Source organism: Impatiens glandulifera, chromosome 5, assembly GCF_907164915.1.
Source record: "Impatiens glandulifera chromosome 5, dImpGla2.1, whole genome shotgun sequence".
NCBI classification, from domain to species: Eukaryota; Viridiplantae; Streptophyta; class Magnoliopsida; order Ericales; family Balsaminaceae; genus Impatiens; species Impatiens glandulifera.
This window is the reverse complement of record NC_061866.1, coordinates 50213446-50227061: the sequence shown is the minus strand read 5'-3', so window position 1 is coordinate 50227061 and position 13616 is coordinate 50213446. Positions and strand designations below refer to the sequence as shown.

At 28.1% G+C, this 13616-nt stretch overlaps 2 protein-coding genes across 3 annotated transcripts; both read right to left on the bottom strand.

Annotated features, from left to right (window-relative positions):
- Nucleotides 1–2920: 2920 nt before the first annotated feature.
- On the bottom strand, nucleotides 2921–5456 carry LOC124938062 (serine/threonine-protein kinase STY13). The gene is made up of 6 exons (XM_047478432.1): nucleotides 4878–5456; nucleotides 4598–4730; nucleotides 4320–4515; nucleotides 4090–4214; nucleotides 3646–3804; nucleotides 2921–3533 (listed from the first exon to the last, which is right to left on the bottom strand). The coding sequence occupies exons 1-6, from the start codon at nucleotides 5006–5008 to the stop codon at nucleotides 3216–3218; spliced, it is 1062 nt and encodes a 353-aa protein (XP_047334388.1). The 5' UTR covers nucleotides 5009–5456; the 3' UTR covers nucleotides 2921–3215.
- Nucleotides 5457–9460: 4004 nt separating this feature from the next.
- LOC124938543 (ribosomal RNA-processing protein 8) lies at nucleotides 9461–12929 on the bottom strand. 2 transcript variants are annotated; one of them, XM_047479005.1, is made up of 9 exons: nucleotides 12659–12929; nucleotides 12507–12568; nucleotides 12290–12341; nucleotides 11184–11298; nucleotides 11001–11095; nucleotides 10435–10541; nucleotides 10229–10343; nucleotides 10078–10140; nucleotides 9461–9713 (listed from the first exon to the last, which is right to left on the bottom strand). In XM_047479005.1, the coding sequence occupies exons 1-9, from the start codon at nucleotides 12854–12856 to the stop codon at nucleotides 9639–9641; spliced, it is 882 nt and encodes a 293-aa protein (XP_047334961.1). In that variant the 5' UTR covers nucleotides 12857–12929; the 3' UTR covers nucleotides 9461–9638. The 2 variants fall into 2 exon arrangements, with proteins under 2 accessions (XP_047334961.1, XP_047334962.1); XM_047479006.1 differs by having other exon boundaries at nucleotides 10096–10140; nucleotides 12659–12927.
- Between the last annotated feature and the right edge of the window lie 687 nt (nucleotides 12930–13616).

Below are 13616 nucleotides of genomic sequence, written 5' to 3'. Positions count from 1 at the left end.
AGATGATCGCAAATAAACTACAATCGAGGTCAAAATTCTAATGGCGCTTACAAATACACAAGAAACCCTAGACTAGAGAAACTTATTGAACGATGCAAGACAATATTGTGTCGCCCGTACCGATCGTGTTGTACCTCTTGTGCTTATTATGTCGTCCGTGTCAATCGTGTCGTGCTGCTTGTGCTGATCACGCCTTTTTTTATATTAATATACAGGTTGTATATTATAAAATATGCGAGGAGATGGTTCACAAGATAAAAGGTCAGTTGGTGATTAGTGACCAAAGTGAAGAGTAAAAGATATTGATGATGTTGGAGATGGTTGATTTGACCGAAGTGAAAGTGTAAAGTCACATATGAGAGGTCGATTATTGTGGTGGATAAATGTGGAATCAGATGGATGGTTAGCCGAATTGAGAATAAATAAGGTCGGGTTGTATATTGTAAAATAAGTTAGGAGATGAGTTACTTGACGAAGTAAAAACAATATCTCGAGATGAGATGTCGATTGCGAATTGGTGGAGAAATATTGAATGAGATGGTTAATTAGTTAAAGTTAAAGTAAGGTAACGAGATGAAAGGTCAATTAAGTTGATAAATGTGGAATGAGATATAGTTAGCCGAAATGAGGATAATGTTGTGTTGTATATTATAAAAAATGTGAGAAGATAAATTATTTGATGACTTAAAAGTAAGGTATTCAAGATAATAGAGGTCGATTGTGATTGGTGGATAAAATATGGAATGAGATGATTTTTTATTAGTCGAAGTGAAAGTAAGGTAAAGAGATAGAGGTCGATTGAGAAAGAAATTGATATTGGTGGTTAAAATATGCGAGAAAATTAATTATTTGACCGAAGTGAAAGTTAAGGTCACGAGATGAGAGGTCGATTGAGTATTGATGGGCTAAAATGAAGGTAAAAATGATATTGATAATGTTTGAGATTTTTTATTTGACCAAAGTGAAAGTGTAAGATCACGAGATGAAATGTTCAATGAAAAATAATATGTGAGAAGATGAGTTGTTTTACCGAAGTGAATAAAATTTGAAATGATAGTGTTCTATTTTTTATTTTAATATATTATTCGTAATTTATTAAAAATGTTAAACATTGAATACATATTATTATATAAAAAAAAATTATTTTATTTATATTTTTATCTACTTGTATAGTAATTTTTTTTTCTTAATTATATTAGTTTTTTAATATAATTTTATTATATGTCGTACCAATCTAGCTCTAGAAAGTGTTGCCAAATAATAATATGCTTTCCTAGAACAGTTTCCCAAAGTAACCTTGTTTGTCGTTCACTTTACCAAAGTAACCTAGTTTGTTCATTCATTCCCAAACTAACCTAGTTTACTATTCAAACTCAATTTTATTTATTTATTTATTTTATATTTAAAATTTATTATATAAAGTTTATATTTTGATATATATTTTAAATTATTATTTATATTAACTAAATTATTTATATTTTGATATATATTTTAAATTATTATTTTTATAAATTAGATTATTTATATTTTGATATATAATTTAAATATAATTATTTTTTATAAATTTGATTATTTGTATTTTAATATATATATATATATATATATATATATTTACATTTCAATTATTATTTATATGATGTAATAAATATTAAATAATTCTAATAAATAATTGATGAATACTAATAAATTTAAAATATTTTAACCATAATAATATAATAATTAAATATTTGCGTTTTTAATTTTATCAATTATTTATTAAATATAATAAAAAGATTATCATATTTATAGGGTTAAAATATTAATTAAAAATGTTATTATATTTAATAAATAATTGATAAATTTAAAAACTTTTTTATGAATATATTATTATAGTTAAAATATTTTAAATTCATTAGTATTTATCAATTATTTATTAGAATGTTAAAGGAAATATTTATTATATATATAAATAATAATTAAAATGTAAATAAATATATATATATTAAAATATAAATAATCAAATTTATAAAAATAATCAAATTTAAAATATATATCAAAATATAAATAATTAAATTTATAAAAATAATAATTTAAAATATATATCAAAATATAAATAATTTAATTTATAAAAATAATAATTTAAATTATATATTAAAATATAAATAATTTAGTTTTATATATAATAAATTTTAAATGTAAAAAGAATAAATAAATAAATAAAACTGAGTTTTAATAGTAAACTAGGTTAGTTTGGGAATAAATGAACAAACTAGGTTACTTTGAGAAAGTGAACGGCAAACAAGGTTACTTTGGGAAACTGTTCTGCTTTCCTACCTTAGTCTGAGTTACACCTCAACACAAGCAACAAATGAAAATCTCTTTTATTGAGACTTGTATTTATAGTTTTTATTTTGTTAAAAAAAAATGACCTCCTTACATTTGTCATCTAAGCAATGAAACTGCCTGATAATAAAATCAATCAAAATAAGTATAAGGTGAATTAAAGTCTGACACATCACATTCATTTCAACTTAACAGTTCTAGGTGTGAAAATTGAATTTGAAATCCAAAATTTTTGTTTTCTTAAAATGATTTGAAGTCTTGAATTATCTTAGTAAATTAAAATTAGATTGTATATATTCTAAATTCTAAGTTTTTTTTTTCAAGTTACAATTTTAAATCCAATCTATTTAAATCAAATAATTATTTGAAAATATATTAAATTAAAATCAACTTATCTCAATTACTTATAACTAAATCCCAATCAATTGCTACAATAATAAATATTTATTTAGAATGAAATTATTCTATTTTGCTAATATATATCATCAATAGAGCTGATTAAATGATTAAAACCAAACACCAACAATCAATCAAGAAACAAATACATGAAATGGCTAAGGTCTTAAATAAATTAAATCGAAACAAACATATGGATATAATAATTATTGAAACTTGCTTACAAATAATAATATAGTTACATGGTTGTGGAAATAATTATATGGAGCCATAAAAGCTTTTGGACGCCCTTCTTATATATAATCATGTCTGTCTGTTTTTATTTTACAATAAGAACACATCTCAGCAACCTTAAGACTCCATGCAAATAATAATAATAATAATATAATACACATAGTATTATTATTATCTATTATTTATTATTATTATGATTACAAGCAAGTCAAAACTAACCCTACATCTGAAAAACCTTAATTATCTTCCTTTTTTTTTTTTTATCAATAACATTGTTTGAAGCAAGAAAACATACCCTTGCCTTCATTTTCCATGACCCCTTCTTCTTCTTCGCCAGAGTCTCTTTTGATATTCATCAATGAACTGGTACCTGGAGAATAAGGTGGAAACACGGACGATGAATTCATACAAAGACGCTCTGGCGGAGGAGGATGAGGACGAGGAGATGTTGTCGAAAGGTAACACAAAAGCATTTGAATTATTTTGTTGAAATTTGGTCGCCCGTTTGGATCTTCTCTCCAACAAGATGTCACAATTAGAGCCAGTTCCTCAGGTAGCTCCTCAGCATTAGGCCTCACATTCTGCACACACACACACACAAAACATAACAAATGTAAATTTTTCAGAACAGAACAGAGCAGGATTACTTATGTTGATAACAAAACAACACATTATTACATGTTATATATATACCTTGAAAGCGGCTGCATAAGCTGCTTGAAGATTAGACATGCCTTCAAACGGTAATTTATTGTGTATGAGCTCCCATAATACTATTGCAAAGCTATAAGCATCCACTTTATGGTTGTAATGTTTCTTCTCACCATGTCTTAATGTAACCGTACTATAAAGCTGATCCAAACAAACAAACAGAATATTATCCTAGAGTCGCATAAATACCATGATCCGAAGTGTCAATTCCATCTATGTTGTTTGTTTAAGCACTTACAAGTATGATCAAGAAGAATTCACACTTCTTAATATGACTGTTTGGTTTATATTTGAAAATTGAGTTTATATCATTTTTCCAAACATAGACATTAATTATTTTACACAGAATAAAAATATAATTCAAAGGAATGTAAATTCAAAATAAAAAAGACTTAACAACTAGATCTTGTTTTATGTTTTCTTTACCTCGGGAGCCATCCAACGATATGTCCCGGTTTCTGCAGTCATCATCTCAGTCAACGACTCCTCTCTCGCTAAACCAAAATCAGCAAGCTTAATCGTTTTACAGTCTTCCGTCAATAGCAAGTTCTCTACAGACAAACAAACAATTCAAGCCTACATAAGATTTCTCAACAAATTAGCTAAAATCTCAATGTTCATATTCTGAAATCAACAAAACAACAACATATATATACCGGGTTTTAAGTCGCGATGAATTATCCCATGAGAATGCAAGCATTCCATAGCCCGAGCGATATCAAGAGCAAAACCAATGGCAACATTTATATCCAATTTCCCAGGCCTCTTGCTCACTAAATGCTTGCGAAGAGTTCCCCCAAGTAGAAGTTCGGTTACTATTACCATAACAGGTTCCTTACAAGCTCCTATAAACTGATTTAAACACAATTCTTCAGGTTATAAACTCTTTTGTAAATAGCAAATTAACCTAGTAGTTTCAAAGACAGAACAAAACCTTAACGAGATTCTTGTGTTGAACTTTAGTTAACATAGCAACCTCTCTAGCAAACCGAGATTCTCTCTTGATAATATCCTCTGGAGTGTCTCCTCTGTAAACTATTTTAATGGCAACCGTTTGGTTTTTGTATCTGAGAATTAGACATGGATTATAACAGTATTTAGGTTATCTTACTTTTACCCTAAAACCGAAATAAGTCAATTAAGGGCATTGCAGAAGAAACTAATTAAGAAGAACAGATCATTGAATTGAATTGAATTGAATTGTTAATACTTACTTTCCCTCGTAAACTTTGGCGTGCGCGCCTTCCCCAATCTTTGGTCCGACGAATAGAAGCTTTGGATCAATAACCCATTTGGAATCCAAATTGAACTCTTCAACAGGACAAACGCCATTAGCAGATCCCATCTTCTTAGAAGCTTATGAAAGAGTAAGAATCGAAATAATCAAGGCTAGCTAGGTATCGCTACTGAAGATATAGATCGGAAAAGAGACAAGACATGCTCTGTTCTATTCTGTTCTGTTCTTCTGGTCTGCTACACCATATGCAGTTAACAGAAGAAACCCATTCCCTGAAAAACCCTCAAAAGCAAACAGAACAGAAGAGACAGATTTTAATCGGAAGTTGAATAACCAATGAGCTAGAAGGCTGAGAGCAGATAGAAGATTCAAGAATGATTTTTTATTGGGGATTGAGAGATGGGCAAAGAAGGGGGTTATTATTAACTTTCCAAATGTCCTCAATTCTTCTTCTTCTTTTGCTGCTGCTGTTTGATCTAATTGTAGAGATAGAGAGAGTGTTTATACAGAAAAGAAAACGGTGGTGATGAAGTCCATGGGAGAGAGAGAGAGAGTAATATTCTTTCTAAGAATTTTGTTTTGGAGCGCGTAGGCATACGCAAGCAAGCAAGCAAGGATTGATGATGGAAAGAGAACAAATGGAGAAGAAGAAGAGGATGAGGAGACAATTCATTCATAAACTATTATTATCATTAGATGCCATTCATATCTCAACATCTTTTTATTTATTTATTATTTTACCAAATCATAATAATAATAATAATTTTATTATGTTGGACTTGATGCAATCTCTAATGTTTATTGGATATAAACATCTTATTATTAATTTTATTTTACCAAATCATACTTAATAATTTTATTATGTTGGACTTCATGTATTGTCTAATGTTGATTGGATGGGTTATTTCAAGGTATTTAATAAAAAAAATTGTTTGTATGGTTTGTATTTAGATTTTAATTTATTGATTTTTTTTTTTGAAAAATATTAACTTAAAAAAATAACGTAAAAATTTTAAATGTCATTAAGATCGAAAATTTATTATTTCGTACAAGTAGAGGTGATAATGGGTATGTCTGATACACGTAGGTACCCGATAGTTGAGTTCGGATATTTTAAATCGGGTTCGGGATCAGGTATGAAGAGGGGAGAAGGTACCCAATCCGATACAAGAATCAAGAGAGTGCAAAACTCAAATACCCGACTATATTAATATTAAACGTTTTTTTTTTATTAAAACTTAATGTGACTTTTCTAATTCTTTATCGTTATAAATATCAACATAAATACATCATTTAAATTGATCTTATCTACACTCAACTTCATGTTTAAAATTTTTATATTCCAAAATTATTTTTCTCAACTTCACTTTAATATCAAAAAATTAACTCCTCTCATCATTCTTTATATTTATTTTTTTTTTTTACTTTTTTCAACTTTCATTATAATTATTTATTATAATTTATGTTTCTTTTCTTCGATCTTTGTAATTTCATAATTAGATTTTTAATTGGAAATCGAGTATTCGTCTGAAATCGGATACCTGACGAATCGGGAATGTAGAATAGAAGTAGAAATATCTGTCGAATTTGGGGTCAGATAATAAATGTAAATAGAGTTCGGAGATAGGTACTTCACTACCCGGCGAGTAAAGTATCTGTTGTCATCCTTACGTACACGCCCATATTTTAATGTAATAATTTAATGGTTAAGAAGATATAATGAGAGAATTATAATATATATATATATATATATATAATTATTATTATTTAACTATAAATTATCAAGTTATAATTTATAACACATAAACTATTTTGGTTAGACTAAACGTATCAAAATTTTAATTTGTTTAGATAAAAATTCTAACAAAACTCATTAAGTTAATGAGTTTTATCTAATGGATTGGATTGATACGAAGAAAATAACAAGATTTATTATGATTTAATATAATTCATGACAATAACTTTTCACTAAAATGTGATTTTTATAATAAGAATCAAACTTGATTTATTCTATATTTATTTTTGTATATAATGTGTTTATTGATTTACTCGTACAAATATTTATTTCAGAAGAATAATATATTATGTTAAATATGATTTGTATTAATAGAAAAATGTTGTCTTATAATATTTTTTATTTTAAGTGATTTTAGTATGATAAAACCTAACACTAATGATTTCTTAAAAAAAAATTACTCTGAAGGGTTATTTAAATTTACAACATATTTTATTTGGTTACAGCAATATATTTCTAATTGCACTTAACATTAGTGCATATATTTGTTCTATTAATAATAGAATAAAATATTGTTTTTTTTTAAGAAAAAAAGGTATTTGGGAAAACGTTATAATGAATTTAATTTATTTTTTAAAATATATATTTGTTTGTGTCTAGTTCAAGTATCATATTCAATTTAGTTATATCATATTGGTGAATTAATTGACTATTAAATTAATATAAATCAATTAATTTTCTGATGGAACATCAATAGTGTGAATGGAGAAAAAAAAGGAAAAACTGAAATGGGTATGGGTGCAATTCTTTTGTTTTTTTTTATTTAATATTTTTTTCATATTTATATCAAATCTAAGCCCTAAATATAGGAATATGTAAATGAATAACAAGTAAATCAAGAACAACTTATACAACAAAAATAAGTTAATTGGGTTTGTTTAATTGAACTTACAGATTAAACTTATTTAGAATTTTTTTTTTTTAAAATTCATTTGTCAAAATTGTTCATTTGAATTTGATTCAACTTATTCAAGCTCAAAAGTCAATTTGTATAGTTATATTAAATGGAATTAATGATCTGAATCAAAGCGGTGAATATATTTATTATTGTTTTAGAGTAGTGTGAATGAAGTATACAAGCAAAAGTCAACACCATTTTTTAACTCAAACTTCAACCCTACTTACACTTCATATAATTCAACCTATTTTAATAACATATCTTCATATAAAATTTGACAAAATATTCTAAATGTGTAATTAATCTTTACAATGTCTACCAAATAAAATTGACATCATTTTTATTTGTCAAATTATCATCATCATATTCATTCACACCTCTTATACCTAATAAAATAAAATCAATTTAAATTTCAACTTTCACTATTTTGAATCAAATATTATGTTAAGAATTGACCATAGAATCAATATTATTTCAAAATATATTTTTATCCAAATGCATACCTATCTAAATAATATTATTCAAAACAGGTGGAGAAATAAGAAAAAGAAGCTAACATAGGTTGAATAATTATTAACTCATTTTGTTGGTTAGTTTTTATTAATATTGTTTTAATTTGAATCTCTTATATTCAATCCTAGAGTATACATTCTTTTTATTGCTCATTCAATTCATATAATTAAAATAAATGACAAAAATATCATTCCTTTAAAAACATCTTAAATTAAAATATAAACAAAATTGTGAAATATAATTAAGAAACCAAAAATCAAAAGTTCAATTTTCAATAGTAATACCTCTATATATTATTAAACAGAAGAAACAAGAAGTTAACTCAGTGGCTGATACTTTGACCACTTTTGTTTTTAATTAATTTTCTCCTAACTTACTTTGTAAATTAATTATAAAATAAATAAAATTATTACAATAGTACTGTCTTTTCTATCTTTTCCTATCCCACCCCACTCAAACCAACACAAGAAAGAGATACAAGTTGCATAATAATAGTGCACATTAAACAATACATAAAATGTTTACCAAATTATTCTAATTAGAGTATTAGACCACAAAACCATAACAACAAAATAAAACACATGTATACCAATTATTAAATAAACATAGGTAAAAAAACATGATAAGAAAAAAAACATTACTTTTCACATTGTCTGTCCACCAAACATTTTTAAGTTTAAATAATATAAGCAATTATTGAGAAATAACACACACACAAAAAAAAAAAGACTTTTTAAGGGAGACACAAACAAACAGACAACAGCAATAGCTATGTCGGTGCACTGAATGTTGATAAGTCATATCTTAAAGTCAGCACTAACCACGCACATAAGGGTAACAATAAAAATTAAAAAATAATATCATATCTATTATTATTATTTTAATTATAAACTAGAATCTATAATAAAATACTAATAATAATAATAATCAGTTTTAGCTTGGTCAAAATACCTCCACCAAACAAGTCCTATAAAATAAATGAGCACAAGAATAATGGATAGTACTTTGGACAGTAGGGGACATGAGGTCTGCCTTACATTGTTGACACTTATCACATTTTGTGTTGAAATTTTTCCTAATTTCCCCTTCTTTTGAAAGCATTGTTTTAACTGTTTTTATCTTTTTGCCCAATTATTCCAATATCATATGATGCATCTATCTATCTATTTATCTATCAAATGACTTCTGGCCTAACCCCAAAACAAACAAAATGTCTAATTCAGCAGTCTACATTTGTATGTGAAATGCATTTCTCATAAATCAAATCAAAATATGACCAAGTCAAATACAATTGACTAATATAATGCAATAATTTCAACTAGTTCTTTATCATTTGCATAATAATGACTATGCCTCTAACTAACACCTTTTATGTATCAACCCATATCAGATCTATATTATATAAGAAAATGCAATAAATATATATATGGTTGTCACAACCATGAAAAAATAATAATTTTATCATACTACATATATAGAAATCCCACTCATGTTCATTGGAAAATACTAAAACAGATTCGGCAAAACATTTCCTACCGTCGCTTATACAAACAAGGCTTTAGCTCAGGCCACTCAATTTGTTTCCCTTTAGAACTTTGCTTCTCCTCCTGCAGAGTAATCATGAAGAAATTTAGTGGAAATCAATTACAATTTCTGAATCTAGATGCCGATATAGATGAGAAACCATCAATGAATTTTGTTAATAACACTTATTCCTTTTCAAAATCTGTGGATCGAAATGAGATCAAGGTTAAAAACAAAACTATTTTTTTTTTAATTTTAGGAAACTTTCACGACCCATAGTCATGCCCCCACTTTAACTTAAGGTGTTCTTAGTGGGAATTGAGCCTGAGACCTTTTGTCTCTTATTGGGTTTTGAAAACAGAACTTAGTTGCATACAAGTCATAAATTTCTCATCTATATCTAGATCCAGACAGATTAAAAAAGTGTTTCCAAATTGGATAAAAGACCAGATCTGGCAAAGGAACCTTGCGCTTGAAGTATAACAGGATGAACATCTTGTTGGAGAAGTCCTGCAAACATATATCGTTGTCAATATTCATACATACACATAGGGGAGGGTAACTGTTGCAAACAAAATGACTGTAAAAAAGTGCACACCTTTGAAATAAGGGTAAATCCCAATTGACTCACTGCATTTACAAACCTATCTGGGTCTGCTCCTCCATTGTTTGGGTCAAATCTACTCTTCACTTCTGCTATCAAAAGCCATCCACTGTAAACAGTCAACAACAATTTGTGTGTTACAAAAAACACAGCAATAGTAGAAAGAAATACAATAAAAGTTCTCAAAAGTTACATTCTACCTTGGCTTAAGAACTCGGTAAGCTTCTTGGATGTAATTAGGGAAGTTAGTTCCCATTAGGGATAGGCAAAAGACACTAACATCTATGGATGAGGAATCCAGGGGTGTCTGCACAACAAACAAAATACATAAATTTGTTAGAGCTTGTTAGATGTAGATTATTTTTATTTATTTCTTATATAATTCGATTTTATGGAAAGAAAAAAAAAACGTTGATGAAAAAAGTGAAAATTATTTAAGGTTATTTGGATTAAATGACTAAAATATCGTTTGTGTTAAATATTTAAGGGTGCTTTAGTATTTTAGTTGATGATTTGATTGAATTTAGGGATTGTTTGGATTAAATCTGAATAACCCTTCATCAAACAAGGCCTTAATGACATGATAAGCCGGTTAAATCATCTCAAAGAATTAAGAAGGCATTCGTGCATATTTCACCTTGAGGTACATCATGTACACATGTAAGGTAATAGATAAGGATAAGCTAAATATTGAATTACAGATGAAAAAACAGAGTACATAGGTTAATCTGTGATCCAAATAATAGATGAGTTAGGAAGTGCATACATTTGACATGTCACAGGCAATGACAGATGGATCTTTTGCAACAAGGTCGATAGAGAAAACTTTGTTCTTGACGTTTTTTGCAAGAATAGCATCCCCTGAAAAATAATCAACTTAGATACATTGCAATGTAAGGTAACTAGTCTTAAAATTTTCATCTCTAATGCAAATATTCCATCTACTCACCACAACCAAAATCAGCCACAACCAAAGATGTCTTCCTTGACTTTAGCCATTTTATGATGATATTAACTGGTTGCTCAGGCCAATGAAACATTTGCTCTTGATACCCTGTATGATACTACTAAGTAAACAGTAATTACAAGACTAGCCATGCCAGGTTATGTTATGACCAAAACGATAAAGGTAATTAGATTTGAATCACGCATAAAAAATATGAGATTATAGGGATTAATAAATAAACCTTAGGCTCTCCAACCATGGTTCTCCTAAGTGCTTCTATAATTGGTATAAGAGGAAATCTATTGATTCTGAAAGGTGAAATTGCGTGGGTGGTAACATTGGAATTGTAGTGTAAGCAAGCATGGGCACTGGGCCGCTGAGCGTGATGAGTTGGTATGACCCAATTTGTTAAAGGATGAGATATGGATCACAGTTGGAAGTATGTAAGCTGGTGTGGAATTTAATGACCATTAATCTCTCTAACCTTAACAACAAGTTTTTGAGGTGTGGTTCTTCTTAGGGTTGTTACTATTAATGATACATGTATTGGTCATGTACTAGGGTAGTAAACATTTTTAGATTATGTAGCACTTGTATTAAGGTAGTAAAAATGATTAATGTTGTATACATAGTTAAGAGTAATTAGTTAGCGGAAGTTATAAGCAATTTACAAGAATAGTTCATCTCCTCTCATCGATGGATTCTTTCTTGGCCTCTCGTCCCCATTCTCTAGTTTCTCATCTGGTTTCTATCTAATTCTAATCTATCAGACTTAATTCCAATTTGTCATGTTCCTATCTATCAACCCTAATTCTAATTTCTCATGTATGAGGTTCTTCATATGAAAGTTGCATGTTGATTTGTCTGGAGTATGTGCATTCAAGATAACAACAAAAAAAACAAAATATCTGGTCATAATAGGTTTAGACATTCATGTTGCAGGTGCAGATAAAAGTTCCAAATCACACAACAACTAAGGGCGTACAAAATATAAATGAGAGATGAACTGGAAACAGGCATTCATGATTTTCCGGAAACAAAATGTTATATTTCAAGAACTAATGAAAAGAGATGATAAGAAGTTTAGACTTGAGCTGAAGAGTTCATACCACATTAAACAAAGATGGATCTTCTTTGAAATAGCTGAGAGCCTCGTCCCCCCTAAGAAAATCAAACAACATTACATCTACAAAAACTCAGGAAAAGGAAATTCATAGTAGATTGCTGAGCCTAAGCTAACACTCGTTCAAAACTTCAAGGTTCTTCAAATTGCAAAATAAATCAACAAATTATACAAGTGACATATATATATATAAAAAGACATACGTGCAAGTGTACAGCCTCTCGTTAATCATCCGAAAGTGGCCTCCAGATAATTTTGCTCTCATCTGCCAATGCATAAACAACAGATTTAACGAACAAAATCAAACGTTCAAACAGTTAGAAAATATAACAGTTAGAGAAAAGAGAGAGGATACCTTATCAAGGAAAGCGTTAGATTTTGACTGTTTAAGTGAATTTGTAGCTACAACTGTAGAAGACGCGGGAAGTTCAACTTTTTTCACGACTTTCTTCCGCTTATCACAGATAATACTAGCATCGTTGCAACTCGGATCGGCGGAACTTCCAATTTTGGATTTACGTTTCCGTTTCCTAGACGATTTGTCATCCTGCATGGCTGAGAAGAGATCGCAAACAGTCGAATTTCAGCTACTGTGTGGCTGCCGCAAAAAAATCGCAGAAGAAAGAACTGGAATTGGGAAGAACAGGGGGGGTTCCAATGGAAAAGACGACTTGAGATTTCATTGGGCCGAGTCTAATATTGGGCTTTTTGCCCAATGGGCTGATATCTGTTAGGATTAATGAAAAAATGATTAATGTGAATTTCTCAAAACTTAAAAGGAATATTGTCTTCATTTATTATCCCGCACAATACATTTTACTATATTCTAGTTCGGTTTTGTTTAATAGAAATTTGGCGGGACACTATCTAAATCCTTTATTTTTTTTTTAAATCTATTATAAAATAATATTTTTATATAATATATATTATAATTTATTTAAAATTCATATTAATATAAAAAAATAATTTAAAATTCTTATGAAAATAAATTCAAAAATAGAATAATTCGGATTAAGAATAACTGGGAGAATTATTGTGATTCATAGTTATGAATATTCGCATCTTCTTATCTTTTTAATTAAAAAATAATAATAATAAATTAATTTATACACTCAAAATTTGTATAAATCCAATTCAAATAAATATTTTTAAATTTATTTAAAAATATTTTTTATTATTAAATGAATAAAATATTGATTTACACTTAATATTATAAAATGAATTTTAATTTAGTTCTAGATTTAGGTTTTTATGTTTTAAGATTACTTTTAAATAATTTACTAACCCATTAAAAATATTTTTTCACTATTTTC

Bases quoted from the DNA above. Each gene is read 5' to 3' on its own strand.
- LOC124938062 (XM_047478432.1), bottom strand. From the start codon at position 5,008: ATGGGATCTGCTAATGGCGTTTGTCCTGTTGAAGAGTTCAATTTGGAT. The intron at 3,805-4,089 runs GTAAAGAAAACA...TGTTTGGATCAG, and splicing joins ATCGTTGGATGGCTCCCGAG to CTTTATAGTACGGTTACATT. The intron at 3,534-3,645 runs GTATATATATAA...GTGTGTGTGCAG, and splicing joins CTTATGCAGCCGCTTTCAAG to AATGTGAGGCCTAATGCTGA.
- LOC124938543 (XM_047479005.1), bottom strand. From the start codon at position 12,856: ATGCAGGATGACAAATCGTCTAGGAAACGGAAACGTAAATCCAAAATT. The intron at 12,569-12,658 runs GTATCCTCTCTC...ATGCATTGGCAG, and splicing joins CTAACGCTTTCCTTGATAAG to ATGAGAGCAAAATTATCTGG. The intron at 10,141-10,228 runs GTGTGCACTTTT...ATATGTTTGCAG, and splicing joins GATTTACCCTTATTTCAAAG to GACTTCTCCAACAAGATGTT.